This window comes from Pelecanus crispus, chromosome Z (assembly GCF_030463565.1).
Source record: "Pelecanus crispus isolate bPelCri1 chromosome Z, bPelCri1.pri, whole genome shotgun sequence".
NCBI classification, from domain to species: domain Eukaryota; kingdom Metazoa; phylum Chordata; class Aves; order Pelecaniformes; family Pelecanidae; genus Pelecanus; species Pelecanus crispus.
Window position 1 is genome coordinate 13252631 of NC_134676.1, and position 16228 is coordinate 13268858.

Here is a 16228-nt window from a genome sequence, read left to right on the forward strand (position 1 = left end):
CTTGATCAACTTGATAAACTTCTGCGATGAAATAAACGGCCTCTTATATAAGGCGAGTACAGTCAATATTGTCTACCTGGACTTTAGTAAGGCCTTTGACAGTCTCACCAAAATATCCTCATACACAAGCTGTTGATGTATGAGCTGGATAAACAGACAGTGAGGTGGATTGAATACTGGCTGAATGGCCAAGCCCAGAGGGTGGTGATCAGTGGAATGAAGCCTAGTTGGAGGGTAGTAACTAGCAGTGTACCCCAGGGGTCAACACTGGGTCCAGTCATGTTGGGACAGAGTGTTCCCTCCACAAGTCTGCTGATGACGCAAACTGAGAGGAGTGGCTGATGGTGACAGATGGGCTGAGAGGAATCTTGTGAATTTCAACAAGGGGAAGTGCAGAGCTCTGTACCCAGGGAGGAACAACCCCATGCACTAATATATGCTGGGGGCCACCCAGCTGGAAAGCAGCTTGGCAGAAAAGGACCTAGGGGTCCTGGTGGACACCAAGTTGAACGTGACCCAGCAGTGTGCCCTTGCAGCAAAGGCAGCGAATGGCATCCTAGGCTGCATTAGACAAAGTATTGGCAGCAGGTCGAGGGAGGTGATCCTTCCCCTCTAACTCAGCCCTGGTGAGGTCACACCTGGAGTGTTGCGTCCAGTTCTGGGCTCGCCAGTGCAAGAGACATGGACGTACTGGAGAGAGTCCAACAAAGGGCCGCAAAGGCGATGAAGGGACTGGAGCATCTCTCCTGTGAGGAAAGGCTGAGAGAGCTGGGACTGTCTAGACTAGAGGAGAGAAGGCTGAGGGGGGATCTTCTTCATGTGTATAAATACTTGAATGAAGGGTGCAAAGAGGACAGAGGCAGACTTTTCTCAGAGGTGCCCAGTGACAGGACCAGAGGCAACGGGCACAACCCAAAACACAGGAGGTTCCCTCTGAACATCAGGAAACACTTTTTTACTGTGAGGGTGTCCTGGTTTCAGCTGGGATAGAGTTAATTTTCTTCCCAGTAGCAGGCATAGTGCTGTGTTTTGGATTTAGGATGAGAAGAATGCTGATAACACACTGATGGTTTAGTTGTTGCTAAGCACTGCTTATGCTAGTCAAGGACTTGTCAGCTTCCCATGCTCTGCCAGGTACACAAGAAACTGGGAGGGGGCACAGCCAGGACAGCTGACCCAAACTGACCAAAGGGCTATTCAATACCATATGATGTCATGCTCAGTATACAAACTGGGGGGGGTTGGCCAGGGGGCAGCGATCGCTGCTCGGGAACTGTCTGGGTGTCGGTCAGTGGGTGGTGAGCAACTGCATTGTCCATCACCTGCTTTGTATATTATTATTATTATTATTATTATTATTGTTGTTGTTGTTGTTGTTATTTTGTTATTATTATCATTACTATTTTACTTTATTTCAATTATTAAACTGTTCTTAACCCAGGAGTTTTCTTACTCTTACTCCTCTGATTCTCTCCCCCATCCCACTGGGGTAGGGGGACTGAGTGAGCGGCTGCGTGGTGACAGAGGGTGACTGAGCCCTGGCACAGGTTGCCCAGGGAGGCTGCGGAGTCTCCATCCATGGAGATACTCAAAAGCTGTCTGGACATGGTCGCAGGCAACTGGCTGTAGGTGGCCCTGCCTGGGTGGGATTGCATCCCCAGATGACCTCCAGAGGTCCCTTCCAACCTCAACTGTTCTGTGATTCTGTTTCATGTTGAACAGGTTTTCACTCAAATAGTTAAAAAATAGTACACATTTTCATATCAATACCTCCTCCACATAGTCATGGCCCACTGGCTGGACATCACTTTGCAAGGAAGCAAGAGTTGTGGGAGTCACTGGTTCAGCTGCTGTGTCTGGTTTTACTTCCTGTGTTTGTACTGTAGCAGGAGGAGTTGTTTTAACAGTTTCAGCTGATTTCATTTCTTCCAGTTTACTTCCTGTTGTCTGAAGCTTATTGCCACCTACAAATCAAAAAAGTTAAATCATTAATTTTCATAAAATGAGAACGTGATTACACACGATGTGCGAACTGAAGACTTTATTTGCAAATATCAATGTTCTGGCTAAAGCATTATCAGTCTTTTAATATTAGTTAAAACAAGCATATTTTAAATACAATTAAAGATTTATTTTTAAAAATAAGTTTAACACTGAAGTTATTGAAACACCTGTTTTTTTTATTTTAGCATAAAAAACTTTTGTCTTCTATAATTGCAATTTTCATTATTCGTCTTCATGCATTTTCAGAAGAGACAGGATTGAATGGGAACAACTGAGCAAATATATTTTAATAAACTTGGTTCTGTCATCAGGTTTTTTTTAATGGATCCAAAAAGGTACTTCAAACCATTATAATGTTTGTACTAACAAAGGCAGTATACTCTCAGTGTTGCAACTTCATAGGTCTTTCCTTCAAGAGCTTATTGTGGGACAGCTGCTTCCCATCTCTAAATGTCTTGTCATCCTCATTTAAAAAGTTTCCGCTGTTAGATTTCCACTGTTATAAGCATGCTTCAGTTGCCCAGTTATCAACTGCCAACTTACTGCAGGTTGACTTAACAGCCCAGGCTGTAAACAGAAATTAGGACCAACTGGATTATAAATTGCAATACTCCAGCAGCTGCTACGTAAGAAACCAAAGGTGGGAGGCTTCTTGTGAAGGTGGGAGAAGCCTCCAAGAGAGGTCAGGTGGAGACAACTGGGCAGAAAACACCATAAATTTTGAAGCAAAACTTCTGTTTACATTCTTATTTTCACCTATCAGTAATTCTCTTAAACACAACAGTTACTCATGCATAAAGTTAACTAAATACATTTGTATTTGCTGCACTAAGTCTTAAAAAAAATACAGAATAGGTTAGGTTTCAAAATAAAGACTGACTTCTGTACTTGCCAACAAAGTTTATTTTCGGTGTAGATATTTTCTTTACAGCTATATTAGCAGCGGTTGAAGACGTTTTGTTGTTGGACGCAGTGTTGAGTGGTGTGTTTGCCGTGGGAGTAAGAATTTTCACTGCAGAGGATGCAACAGAGGAGTTCACAGTACTGCTGCTAGTTGCTATATTTGAAGCAGAAGCAGTTGGTTTGGAAGCAGATGTGGATGTTGAGGAAGTAGCTTGGGTAACCACATTTGGTTCAGTTGAAGGAATGGGCTTGCCAAGTTTTGTGTGCAACTTTACTACCTATAAGAATAAAGAGAAATTCATAATATGATCTCCCTGGAATAACTATAAAAATTATGTAACACAAACATCATTATAACTAAAAAAATCAATATAACTAAAAAGTCAGCTATTGCTTATTTACAAAAAAGTGATCTTGAAAAAAAAATAAAAAAGATGGACATGTAAAAGCTCTTGTCATCTGTAACAAGGAAATAGTTAATAGCTGTCTCACATTCTTATTTCCTTTAGAAATTCAGACACTTACTCCAAAAGCTGTGTAGATGAGAACAGAAAGCCAATAAACTCCTAAGCCGGTACAACTCAAGGAAACATTTTGCTCAAACTGTTTCAGTGTGACTGTTTTGTTGCCTGGTTGCTTTTTACTCTCCCTCCAAAAAGTACAGTACATTGAACTATTTTGGTTCCAAACAATATTTGTAAATAAGAGTTATTTAATTCAGATTCAACAATACTGTCTCTTTTGATCACTACATTTTAAGAGTATTCATATTGAAAGAATTTGCAGGTTACCTAGCAGTACTGAACAGATTCCTTAGACAAAGATTTTATTTTAAAAACAAACAAACAAACAAAAGGCACATCTGCAGAGAAAATTAAGGGGGATGTGAGAGGCACATTTCAGAGCTCTTTAGTATCTCAAAGAAAGTAAAGAGGTACATGCTTATTCTTAGAAGTAATAAAGCAGAGGCCTTTCCACAACATGCTTGAGATAGAATAATACTTCTTTTTGGTGACAGGTGACCATCACCTGAAAAAGCAATGCATGTAGCCCATAGGAACAAAACATGCAAAATTAAAACTAAAGACTGCGTTTGAAAGTAGCAGTAAAAAAAATACGCATCTGCAAGACATGACTTTAATGCAAACACAGGTACACAATCATGACACACACACAACTGTATACACACACTTCTTAGGCTTTTGTTCTTATTTTTTAAGTACATTCCCCATCAGAATACAGACATACTAGTGTCACATAATACTATAAATTTAAGTTCAAGCAACTCTTCAAAATTACTTTTTTCCAGTAGAATGCACAAGATTCTTCAGTGTACCACAGAAATAGAGTCCTTTGATGCTGATCATTTTACATTGATGACAACCTAAATTAGCAGTTGTTACAACTATCTATGAGGAAGAGAAAGCTACATCCAAATATATAAGGATAATATATACTATACTCCATACACCTATGGAGTTATTGGGCACAACCCAAAATTTAATGGCTCAATTTATTAATGAAAGAAAGAACACTATAGGCAAGTCTATCTAAATTATAGTTTTTGCTCTTGTACTAACAGAAAATGATATTGGGAAAATTGTTTTAAATCTGCTATGAGACTAATTTATTTTAATAGGAACGATGTTACTGATGCCACTTTGTACAGTGCTCTGAGATGCAAAGAGCTATAAAAGCCGAATATTAATAGTGTATTTGTTACTGACATTAATCTTTCCAGAGCTTTGAGGAAAATCTGTAATATCTAAACATTCTGCACTGCCATTGCATTCACTATTGCATGGCCAAATTTAAAACGGAGGTCACAGGGATTCACAGCGCAGCCCGCAGTCTTTCTTCCAGAATGCCTACCTAACTGCACCCAAACAGCACAGAAAACACACTTACCGGAAGTCTTCCAAACATATTCATTATAAAGTCTCCTACAGGACATTGTTCCTTGCTCCCACAAGCCAATTTTCTTTGCAAGAAATACCAAGGAGCAATGCATAATAATCCTGTACTTTGGCACTGGCTCAGCTTACAGTGTTTCAAAGTGCACTGAAAGCTTCACAGCACCAGATAAATAGAACAAATGTCAAGAAAAGTCCTGAAAAGAGTTAGGGGGCACAAGCATGCTACTGCATGTCCTCATTGACTCTTTTCCCCATCTTACTCTACACCTTCTTCCTATGATTTACATACTTTCTCCAATACATCCTCTTCTTATTGATACTGTGGCAATATTTTTCCCCCTTTCTCCCAACAAAGCCCTTAGCTTAAAGGTAAGTTCGAAACAAAAAGCAAAACTAAACGTCTTTAAACAAAATAATTCAAATTATATTGTTTTTGCATATTTTCTCCTCTCTAAGACGAGAAAAAATGATGGGAAGAAATATATGATTGAGTTGTATCATAAAAACAAGGGAAAACTTACCTTCTGATGCTTGGCTCCACGGATATGGGCAGCATAAGCATCTGCCCCTGTACAAGACACATCACAAAGCTCGCAGCGCAACTGATTCTGAGTACCACGAGCAGAAGTGCTGCTGTTATTGGTGTTCTGAGAAGCTTTTAAAGCTGCTTCTTTCTTTTTGTGTTTCTGGCCTTCTAAGTGTTCTTTATAAGTCTGTTTAAATTAATAATACACACACAATAAGCTGTCTTTGTACAGCTCGTTCATCATTCATGTGAATACATGTAATATAGAACACAGCATAAAACACACGCTTTGTATAAGAAATACTTCCTACATTGAACATTTGTTCCATATGACATGCTCTAAGGCATTAGCAGGCCACTTCTAAGACCAAGAAATTTTCTTCACCACCACCAGGATTCCACTTTTAGGTAATACAATACAGGGTTTTCTCCTCTAACTTCTCAATTCCTCAATCAAGTACTGGTCAGCAGATATTACCATTGAAAACTTGGTATGATCAGAAAACTGCAGTTTCCTGCATTGCATTCAATTATTCTTGATTTTGAATTTTCCTCAAACTACAAGACCACAGTGCTTAAGTGTATCCAGAGAACTAAAAAAAATCAATTCAAAAGAAGCTAACGCATAAATAAAGCTGTGCTGAAAATGAAATGCAGAAGTTGATATTTGTTCCTGTACAACACTGGCAATCTAGAGAGCAGACAGGGTGGGAAATAATGACAAGTTTACCAAAAGAGCAAGAACTGTTTAGCCAGACACACACATAAACACTCTGCATGAATTGGTATCTACTTTCTACGCACTTGTACCCACTGTGAAACTAAACTGGGATGCTGGAATACAATGAATAAATTTTCAGGCTTACCATTCACAAAATTTATGTAATTCCATAGTTTTGAAAAAAGTATTTTCTAAGAAGTTTGCTATGCTAAAAAAGCAAATAAAATTCAAAATTTACAATATTTCTGAAGTCCAAAGCACAGCTGAAGCTTCTCTGTACAAGCTAAGGGGATGTATCTTTTTGTCTTCTTGTAAGAACTCTTTCTGTAATAGCGCACATTTTCATTTAATTATTCCTTTAGTATAGAATCAGATCTTTAAAAATTAACAAATATTCCTAGAGGGGTCAGTTTTTTAGCTGAAGAAATTATGACTAAAGTGTATAGCAGAATATTACATAATACAGGTACCTGTGGTCCAGCACAGCTGATCTTACAAACATCACAGTAGTGGATCTGGGGCGGTTTGGGAGGTTGTTTTGGTTTCAGTTGCTTATTTTGGAATGGTGCCTTTTTAGTAAAGGTGGTCCCTGTCCAAGCAGCTGTTGCAGCAGCAGCAGCAGCTGCTGCCGCTGCCTGTTTCTGTTGCTGCTGCTGCTGCTGGTAATAGGACGATGCAGCTGAATACACTGCGGCTTCATAGCCGGAGTAAGAGGTACCTCAAAGATCAAAATAAAATAAATGTTACATCACTGTACATCATGTATCAATTACATAATACACTAATTCAAAATATGTGGCATAATAGAGTTGGGGGGGCAGGGCAGGATATAAACAATTTACTAAGATCTTGTTAGGACGTCTGAGTTTTTCTTGATGTTTCACAGTACGCAAATACATAGCTACCAATTGTTTCAGGAATATATTTGATTTTAGACACATCTTTGCAGGCACGCAGTTATGTTAGCTATATCAAAGCATCCCTAAAGAATATGTGAAATTTCCTGGTACAGCTGGTAAGACCGAGTATGATATAACAAGAATTTTAATAAAAGATTTATCAAAGGCCACTTGAAGTAAGCAATCTTCCAGAACCAGGAAGACTGTTCAAGTTTCAAAATGGCAAAGAGGACAGACATTACGTAGAGGAAGGGGAAAAAAAATGAAGATAAAAGACAGAATGGCTAGTGCTATTACATTCTATTTCACTGATTTAAGTTGTTTTAGTGCAGGGAAGCTGCTTGCCTGCTAAAACCTGGCTATGTAGTCCTTGATTTCTAGTATCAAAGTTGAATAAATCAAGGAAACTGGGCTTGCATACCTCTGAGCCAGTTTTCCCATAAACTTTCTACATCTACTGGTTCAACTATTTTAATCCTCTGATGAGGCTCTGTCTCAAGGAAGTTTTAAAATCCTTTTTAAACAGAAAACAAAGCAAAACAAAAAGTTCAAGGTAGCTATAATATGCCAGTTGATTAGCATCTGGCCATAAGGTTAACATCTTTTCATCTTTAACTGCTTTTCAGATTTCTAATGTTTGAAGGAAAGTCTTTTTTTCAGCGCCCATTCTCCTCCCATTTTCATAGAATCATAGAATACTTTGGGTTGGAAGGGACCTTTAGAGATCATCCAGCCCACCCCCCCTGCAGTGAGCAGGGACAGCTTTAACCAGAGCAGGGTGCTCAGAGCCCCGTCCAACCTGGCCTGGGATGTTTCCAGGGATGGGGCCTCCACTGCCTCTCTGGGCAACCCATTCCAGTGCTTCACCACCCTCATTGTAAAAAATTTCTTTCTTATCTCTAGTCCAAATCTATTCTTCTTTAGTTTAAATCTGTTACTCCTTGCCCTGTCACAACAGGCCTTGCTAAAAAGATTGTCCCCATCCTTCCTGTAGGCCCCCTTTAAGCACTGGAAGGCCGCAATAAGGTCTCCTCGCAGCCTTCTCCTCTCCAGGCTGAACAACCCCAACTCCCTCAGCCTGTCCGCACAGGAGAGGTGCTCCAGCCCTCGGATCATTTTGGTGGCCCTCCTCTGGACCCGCTCCAGCAGGTCCATGTCCTTGCGCTGAGGGCTCCAGAGCTGGACGCAGGGCTCCAGGTGGGGTCTCACCAGAGCAGAGCAGAGGGGCAGGATCCCCCCCCTCGACCTGCTGGCCACGCTGCTTTTGATGCAGCCCAGGATGGGGTTGGCTTTCTGGGCTGCAAGCGCACATTCCCGGCTCATGTCCAGCTTTTCATGCCCCAGTACCCCCAAGCCCTTCTCCGCAGGGCTGCTCTCAACCCCTTTGTCCCCCAGCCTGTATTGATATCGAGGGCTGCCCCGACCCAGGTGCAGGACCTTGCACTTGGCCTTGTTGAACCTCATGAGGTTCACATGGGCCCACCTCTCCAGCTTGTCCAGGTCCCTCTGGATGACATCTCGTCCTTCTGGCGTGTCAACCGCACTACTCAGCTTGGTGTCATCTGCAAACTTGCTGAGGGTGCACTCGATCCCACTGCCTGTGTCGTTGATGAAAATATTAAACAGCAGTGGTCCCAGTACGGACCCCTGAGGGACACCACTTGCCACCAGTCCCTATTTGGACATCGAGCCATTGACCACTACCCTCTGGATGTGACCATTTTGGGTCAAGACAACCCAAACTTGCAAGATTTATATTGAACTGCTCCTCCCTGCCTCGTTAACTCTTGTTTGATGGCAGCATGCTCCCTTCCAATTTTCCTGGGTAAAATTGGTGTGGATGTATTTCCTTATTTTTTCTATCCCCCATCTTTTCTCTCCAAATCTTACAGTAAGTCACAAAACACCATGCACGTAGCAATGCCAAGGCTTTGTATATTCTCACATATAACAAAATAGGCACATACAAACATCAAACCTCTTTTAAAGATTTTGCAATTATAATGATTTAACTGGTTGATCCTTCTCAGTAGACTATGATGTAACTGAACACAAGCTGCTAAAATTCTGAGTATTTAAAGCCTCTCCTGTAACAACTGCAAAGATCCCAGCAACATAATACACAAAATTCTTACCAGAGTAAGTAACTGCTGTTGTACTGTACGTTGCACTTTGAGTATAGGATGGAACAACAGTAGCTGCAGCTGCTACCGGCTGCACAGTAGAGGATACTGGATATATAGAAAATGTAGTTGTTGCTGGACTTGGGGTTGCAGGTTTTATAGCTGTCACTTGTCGTGTTTGCTGGGCTTGGGTATACTGAGTGGCTCCTTGACTATATCCTGCTTTCGGAGCTAATTAGGATAGAAAATAAAAGTGTACAAACATTGATACATTTCAGCTGAATGAAATATGAAAACCATATTAAGTGATATGATACGCTGGGGAATAAATGTGTAACAAGTGGGTTTTGTTTTGTTTTTTTTTGTTTGATGCATTTTGGTTTTTGTGTCATGGTTTTTTTTACAGCTATGGTTATGCACTGTGTACTATGTATCACACAACTGTTTAATCACATCACAGCTCACACTAGTAAGCCTCATATTTATTTATTTATTTTTAACTGTGCTGCCATGTTTTTAAGCAACCTTCTCATTCAATGGTTTTCCTAGAGTACACCAAACCAAAGTCCACCTATACTTTGCTATTATTTCTAATTAAAGTAAAAAAAGGTAAATAACATTTATGCTTGGTAGCAATCATGATACCAATAATTAAAGAACTACATACATTAATTAACTAAAGAATTATAAAAGAGTCTTTCTAACCAAGTTAGCATCTGAACCCACCACTGACTATTTGAACCTACTTCAGCAAGGTTTCTATCAACAAGAATTTGTCTCGAAGTATGTTTTGAGTGTATTTAATAACAACCCAAACCTCAGAGATAGCTACTCATAGCAACGTCACAATAATGTTCAAGTTCTAGGTGCAGTAAATTTTTCTACATGCTCACAGAGATTACATGACAAAACAAAAAAAAAATCTGGATGTGAAATACTCAAAAAACTTTTTGTAAGGTATTAAAGTAGTACACAGACTGTGTATAATGACAGCAGTTTGAATCATGCCACCCACCTGTCTGGTAGTACGATTCAGCTACTGAAGGTTGAGGCTGGGCAGCAGCAGCCACAGCCGCTGCAGTTGCTGTTGGCTGTTGATAGTATTGTTTGCTGTCATAAGCTACAGCTGGGGCAGTAGATCGAACGTAAGAATAGGAATCCTAAAAATTCAAAAAAGAAAACCCAGCAAATTTCTCGTTTACGTATATATCTGGAGTAATAAAAGTCATTAGCAGAGTCAAAGAAACAATGTATATTCTTCTGGTCAACTAAAGTAGATTTAAAAAAAAATTTACAGATACAGTATATACAAATAAATGCATTAAAGAAATTAAATTTATGTTTACAGATACTTCAGGCCTGAAAACAACCCTGATGGTCTTTTTCAGACAATATAGGAATTAACCTCATGCTACTAAATCACTTTCCCTACCAAATTATTTTTGTTACTGAAAAGCAACTACTCTCCCTAGTTTTTCATGACCGTATCAGATTATATTTCTGTAAAATATGAAGTGAAAAAACACCACAGATCTCCATAAAATGTGAATTTCTATGAACTACAAAATTCACAAGTTTACAAACCTGACCTTATATTGGCTGTAGAAGTCCCATAATTAATAATACTTTTCTTGATTATATTTTTTAGCGTATGAAAGTGATACTTTTAAAGCCTTCTGTACTTTTTGGTGTATCAATTAGTCCATTAAGGAACTGTATCTAGTCTATAATGGAAAGGCAAGGAGCCCATTCGACACGTCTGGAACACAGGAGATGGCTAGTAAGCTTAGAAGGGGAGGGCCTGGAAGCCACTATATGTATGTACATATATTGTCTCATGCCCACCGTATTTATGGTAAAGCGTAAAGAGTTGATCAACTGAGGGGTAGCAAGGCATGAACTACTATAGCTGAAATGTACTAATGTATAAAAATGCTTTTTATTTCCAAGTAATATAACAATAAAACCGCTTTTCCATCCAACCTGTGTAAACTGGAATTATTTTTATTTTGTTTAGGGGACTCTCTTTTCTGTCTGAATGCATCTAGTAACTGACCTCGTAATCATGAGTACACATGCTACTGGAAAGATTCCTACATTATGATTCATTACCATATGTAACAAATTATAAAAGATGTACAAAAGAATTGAGAACATGCAGCAATAATATAGTCCTTTTAAACAAACCAAAATACTAATTACAATCTAGCTAATGACTTGGTAAGTTTAGGACTAAAAAGTTAAAAAATTATTAAAAGAGATATTATTTCAACATCCAAGATGAAAACAAACAGTTCCCTTTTGTAGAAGCCTGTAGCCACACGAGGTTTGGCAATGATCTCACAAAGGGTACCCAAAAACTACCCAAAGGGTAGTTCCCCTTCTATGGCAATCTTCTATCCTCATATGTTTGGCACTAGGACTCCTGTGGAACCCAGGAATCTGACAAGGGAACTGTTTCTACCTCCACTGAAAATTTTTGTTGGAACAGTTTTTTCAGCTACATCAGTTCCACGATCCAGTTTACTGCATGCCATTCAAACATTTAAGCTAGCTGAGACAAGACAATACTACTCTTTTCAGCAGTAGTTTCACAAAATCACTTGGAGGTAAACATCAGTTCATTGCTTACTGTGTGATTGTCTGAATCTTATTTCCTGCAGTACTGCTGCTGATAAACCTTTATGCAGGCCATATGAGACTGCAGTCACTTCACATTCTGTCAGTTTTTGCTACTAAGTAATTTGAGTTGTACTCAAACAGTGATTCACAGAAGAAAAAAATACAAGTATCATCACGTTCTCTTATCCAAACAGGCCTCCTTCTTTTAACATATAATTTAAAAATCATAGAACAGAAGTAATTTTTTTTGGAACCCACCTGGTAATTCTGCGTAGTGACAGGAGGTGGTGGTGGTGGAGCTTCTTGTTGCCTCTGTGTATAACCATAATCTGTAGCAGTGTGTGCTGTAGGATAGCCTCCATATGCAGCAGCTGTTGCAGCAGCTGCAACAGCCACTGGAGCAGGCCTGGCCACTGCGACTGTAGCTGCTGCTGGAGCATAGGCCGCAGTAACTGTGTGCGCAGCGACTGGTGCCTGGTGGACAGTGTAGCTAGCAACTGTAGTTGGATGGGAATAGGCTACACCCGAAGCTGGCTGCTGGCTGTATCGGAAAAGGAGAGTAAGTAAATAATTAGATTAATCCAACATACTAAACCAATGCCTACACATTTCAAAATCCCAGATTTGATTAATACATGTCTATTCTACAAACAGACCTGGAGCAGCTATCTATGCATACGCTTTCATGGCTTTTATTACCTCTCTTCCACTCCCATTAAAAAGGTTGTATCATTTTGAAGTTCCTGTGGATGCACACATATCATGCAGGTGATGACTTTCTTAGCAAAGGGGGTGTTTGTGTTGGTGTTTTTTCAAGCAGTGGAACACAAGTCTTTCATTCAAAATAATACAGAAGTCTTAAACTGTTACCTTTTCATGACCAACAAGTTTCTAAATGCTTTAGTAGCTCTTCAATATAACTGACGTACCCGTCAAATTAAGAAAAACACTCTTCTGTGACAGCTTATTACTGACATGCGCTTGCATGAAGTTTTTCAAGAAACCATATTAAAGTAATGAGATTTTAAAGACTTCCATGAAAATTAGCTCAGAACTCTTATATTTAAGGTAGAGACACTTGAAATACACACCTCTGATGGGGGACTTCTCCCACAAAAGTTCAGAATTGTAAAAGCTGGCCCCACTCGCTCGTGCAAAGTCCACTGCCTCACAACATGAAGCATCAAAAGAACTGACAGTCAAATTGAGCAAGACGACTGCTACCAGAGCTTTGGCAATCTTCCAGGTACATGCTGAGACTAATCTGCCTCTCTAAAATTTGCAGGTAGGACATTAATATGTGGCTATTTACTAAGAATGAGGAAATATTAACAGCGGAATTAAAAAATGATGGCTTCAAAGGTTTAATTATTTGAACAGAAATAAGTACTATTGTCCTATATTGATGTGTAACTATGCATTACGATTAGAAGCTTAGAATAACTATTTTGCTTTTTTGAACAAATAAAGTGAACGGGGCAAAATATCACTACCTGGAACAATGATAAGAAATGGGAATTGAGTGATTATTCTGAATTTTTCAGTACACTTCCTGCACTGTTGTTCAATAATATTTAAGGATCTCTATAGGGTTTCACATCTCCATAGCACTGTTAAAAGATAATTCAAAACTAACTCCATGCTTATCAAGGATGTAGTATCCTCTATTTTTCAGAAGAAAATAGAAAAATGAAATCTCACTTGAAGCAAACATAATCAGTGGAATTGCAGTATGGTTATGCTCAAAACCAAAAGGAACAAGTTACAGTATTTCTTCCCGAAGACTGCAATATTCTCTCTAACGTAACCACCAGAAACAAAGCACCTTTTAACTATTCATACTACTATTTTTGCAAAAGACATTTCCATAACTCCCTTGTGTTTAGTAATTTTAATTTTATTTATTTTTAGAAAAACTTATTTTGACATTTTAATTACAGCAGAACCCATTAACTTCAATTTATTAAAAAAAAATTCTTACAGCAGAAACAGAGAAAATTTTATTACTACTGGACTTCCATGCCTGGACTCTGCCTTCTTCCCATCGTAGGCCCCTCATTGCTTAAAAGACCATTTGCATTCCATCCAAATTTAATTCAGTTGTGAGTTGTACTCACAATTATGTTTCATTTTATTTTCAATTTCTTAGCATAACAGTAGAAGGAGAAGACCTAAAACACTTTGGTATAGCTCCCACCACTGCTTGAAACAATTCGTCCTACTTGATGTACCTAGGAAGATTCTCTGTTTTTTCAGTTAAGGTGAGAAATTGGACTCCACTAGACAATTCAGGAAGACTATTTTATGATGGTAAAAGTGAATGACAGTCTATAAAATTAGGCTGCATTAGCTACATAACTAACAGCACAGAAGTGTAAAATATTCATAAATTCTGAGGTAATTACCATTATCATACCATCTATTAAAAACACATGAAATTGAGAAAACAGACAGCAGACTGTTTAACTCAGACTGCAGCTGAACACATCAACAGTCCAATACTGCCAACAAAGAGCTCCACGCTATTCCCACTCTTATTCTTCCCCCTCCCATACACCAAACCTGGCTATGCCATCCTATTCCATCCCTGGTGCTTGTTCTGCTACTTGTCAAGCTATTCAGTGCACTGACTGAACTCATTAATCTAGCAGAAAACAATGAGAAATTTTTTTGCTGGGCTCATTTTCTAACATGGTAGAAATATTAGAAAAATTGGAGATTACAAAACAAGTCTGCTGAGTGCCAGAACCCACAGAAGTTATACATTGGGAAACAACGGGAAAAAAATGGAAGGAGAAGGACCTGTCCAGGAAGCATTAACTTCTCAAGTTTCATGAAATTGTGCTTAAGTTACGACCACAAAACACGATATAGTGCTCACACCACACTATGAAGTAACAGTACCAGTCAGTTAATCAAAGAAAATGCTTTTGTTCTCAGAATATATAAGATTAAAGCTACCTGACAGTTTTCAGTATTTAATATTATGAAGAGATTATGATCATTATCAGCAGAACTATTAACAAGATTCTGGTTCACACAGTTTCATTTCTTCTGTGCTATTTTTGTATTGAAATTCCTTATCATGGTATAGAATTAACAGCCCCAGTAATTTGATTTCTAAGGCTAATACAGTTCTATGACCATGTTTACTTTAGCAAACCTGTTCCCCTTGCTTCTGCAACATCATGCAGAGCTAGTGATCGAGTTTGCAAGCCTGCAAGAAAAATACTCTAGAATTGACTGCTTCTTCCTTTTTAAAAGTTATGTTACATTATGTTACAGAAATTCACGTAACATCTTTTCTAAATTTATGTAATTCCTTTTTCTTCCCATGGTCTTACTGAAAAACTTTTAACATTAAGATGACCAGATATTTTCATGTGATTAATTTACATAAAAATATTTTTGTGCCAACTTCTTCATTTAACTTACAGGAGTTTTTATCCTTGTTTGGTGACTAGTGCCTCATCACATTTGCTGCGATGAACTTACCCCCTCCTAGATTATTTTGCCAGACTCCCTATTGCACTGACCTTTCTTGCAGTTCATCTGTGCACCTATCCTAGTATTATCTGTTCTTCTTTCTTGTCTACAGTTGGCAAGAAGTGTATGGATCATTTCAGATGAAGTTTCAGCTGTGCTACCCGCTCTGCTCCAGACAGTGCTTTCTTTCCAAACAGTCTAGCTTCCTCAGAGCAGCTTCTTGTAAAGTTACCTATGTATTGACAGTATCTTCCTTGCATCAAATATCACAACATGCTGTACTAATACAAATACTAAGTAAGACTCAGAAATAATCCCTAGGGAACTCCCCTGCAATTATTCCTATTTGCTAATCACTCTTCTAATTCTACTAACTGCCTCTACCAGCTCCTTCTCTACAATTATTTTACTAATCTCAGCCTTAAGTAATGATTTTCCATACTGCATCACTTCAAGTATTTCAACTTAGTACCAATAAACAAGACTCCAAAAGATTTAGGCACGTGATCAAGTTATTAGAGCAACAATGAAATACAGTATGTCAGCTGAGCTACGGTAACAAACCACATGCGTGTTCTTCACCACAATGAAGTAACTCAGTTTAGCTTAATCCCCCAACACAGTGGGAAAAAGTTGAACCAAATTACCCTGTATGTTCTACGGGCTAAGGACATGCAAACAGGTGCTGCAGCACAGCAGACAAAGAAGCTAACTCACTGACCTGGTAACTTAGCCAGTTTTCTATGTAGGTCAATTACTCTCTTCCCCAAAACAAGTCTAATATCCTTATTAGCATCTTTGAGTTGAAGGAATTCCAGCTCTCTTCATATGAAAAGACACTCAGTCCAATTGGCTTTATTAACTAGGTGGAGCTTAAAAATTACAGAATAATTTAGGTTGAAACCAAGATTTGGAGGTCATCTGTTCTAACCCAGTGCTCAAAGCACAGCTAATGTCGAAGTTACATTAAGTTTCTCAGGGCTTCATCCAGTCAGGTTCCAATCGTCTCCAAGAATGGAGATTGCAAG

The 16228-nt window shown here is 39.0% G+C and overlaps 1 protein-coding gene and 1 non-coding gene across 3 annotated transcripts in view; both read right to left on the reverse strand.

The window, feature by feature from the left end:
• The window catches only part of ZFR (zinc finger RNA binding protein), a 49787-nt gene that overhangs the window by 21489 nt on the left and 12070 nt on the right, over nucleotides 1–16228 (reverse strand). Inside the window, exons 3-9 of one of the 2 annotated variants that reach the window (XM_075727211.1) lie at nucleotides 11973–12255; nucleotides 10108–10252; nucleotides 9105–9323; nucleotides 6541–6788; nucleotides 5345–5536; nucleotides 2897–3185; nucleotides 1771–1964 (exon numbers count right to left, since the gene is read on the reverse strand). In XM_075727211.1, coding sequence (XP_075583326.1) covers nucleotides 1771–1964; nucleotides 2897–3185; nucleotides 5345–5536; nucleotides 6541–6788; nucleotides 9105–9323; nucleotides 10108–10252; nucleotides 11973–12255 — 1570 coding nt within the window. Of the gene's footprint in view, nucleotides 1–1770; nucleotides 1965–2884; nucleotides 3186–5344; nucleotides 5537–6540; nucleotides 6789–9104; nucleotides 9324–10107; nucleotides 10253–11972; nucleotides 12256–16228 lie in introns of both variants that reach the window. The other variant, XM_075727210.1, reaches the window with a different exon arrangement.
• Nucleotides 14793–14929, reverse strand: LOC142596765 (small nucleolar RNA SNORA66). Its single transcript, XR_012831887.1, has one exon. It is a non-coding gene; the product is annotated as a small nucleolar RNA SNORA66 (small nucleolar RNA).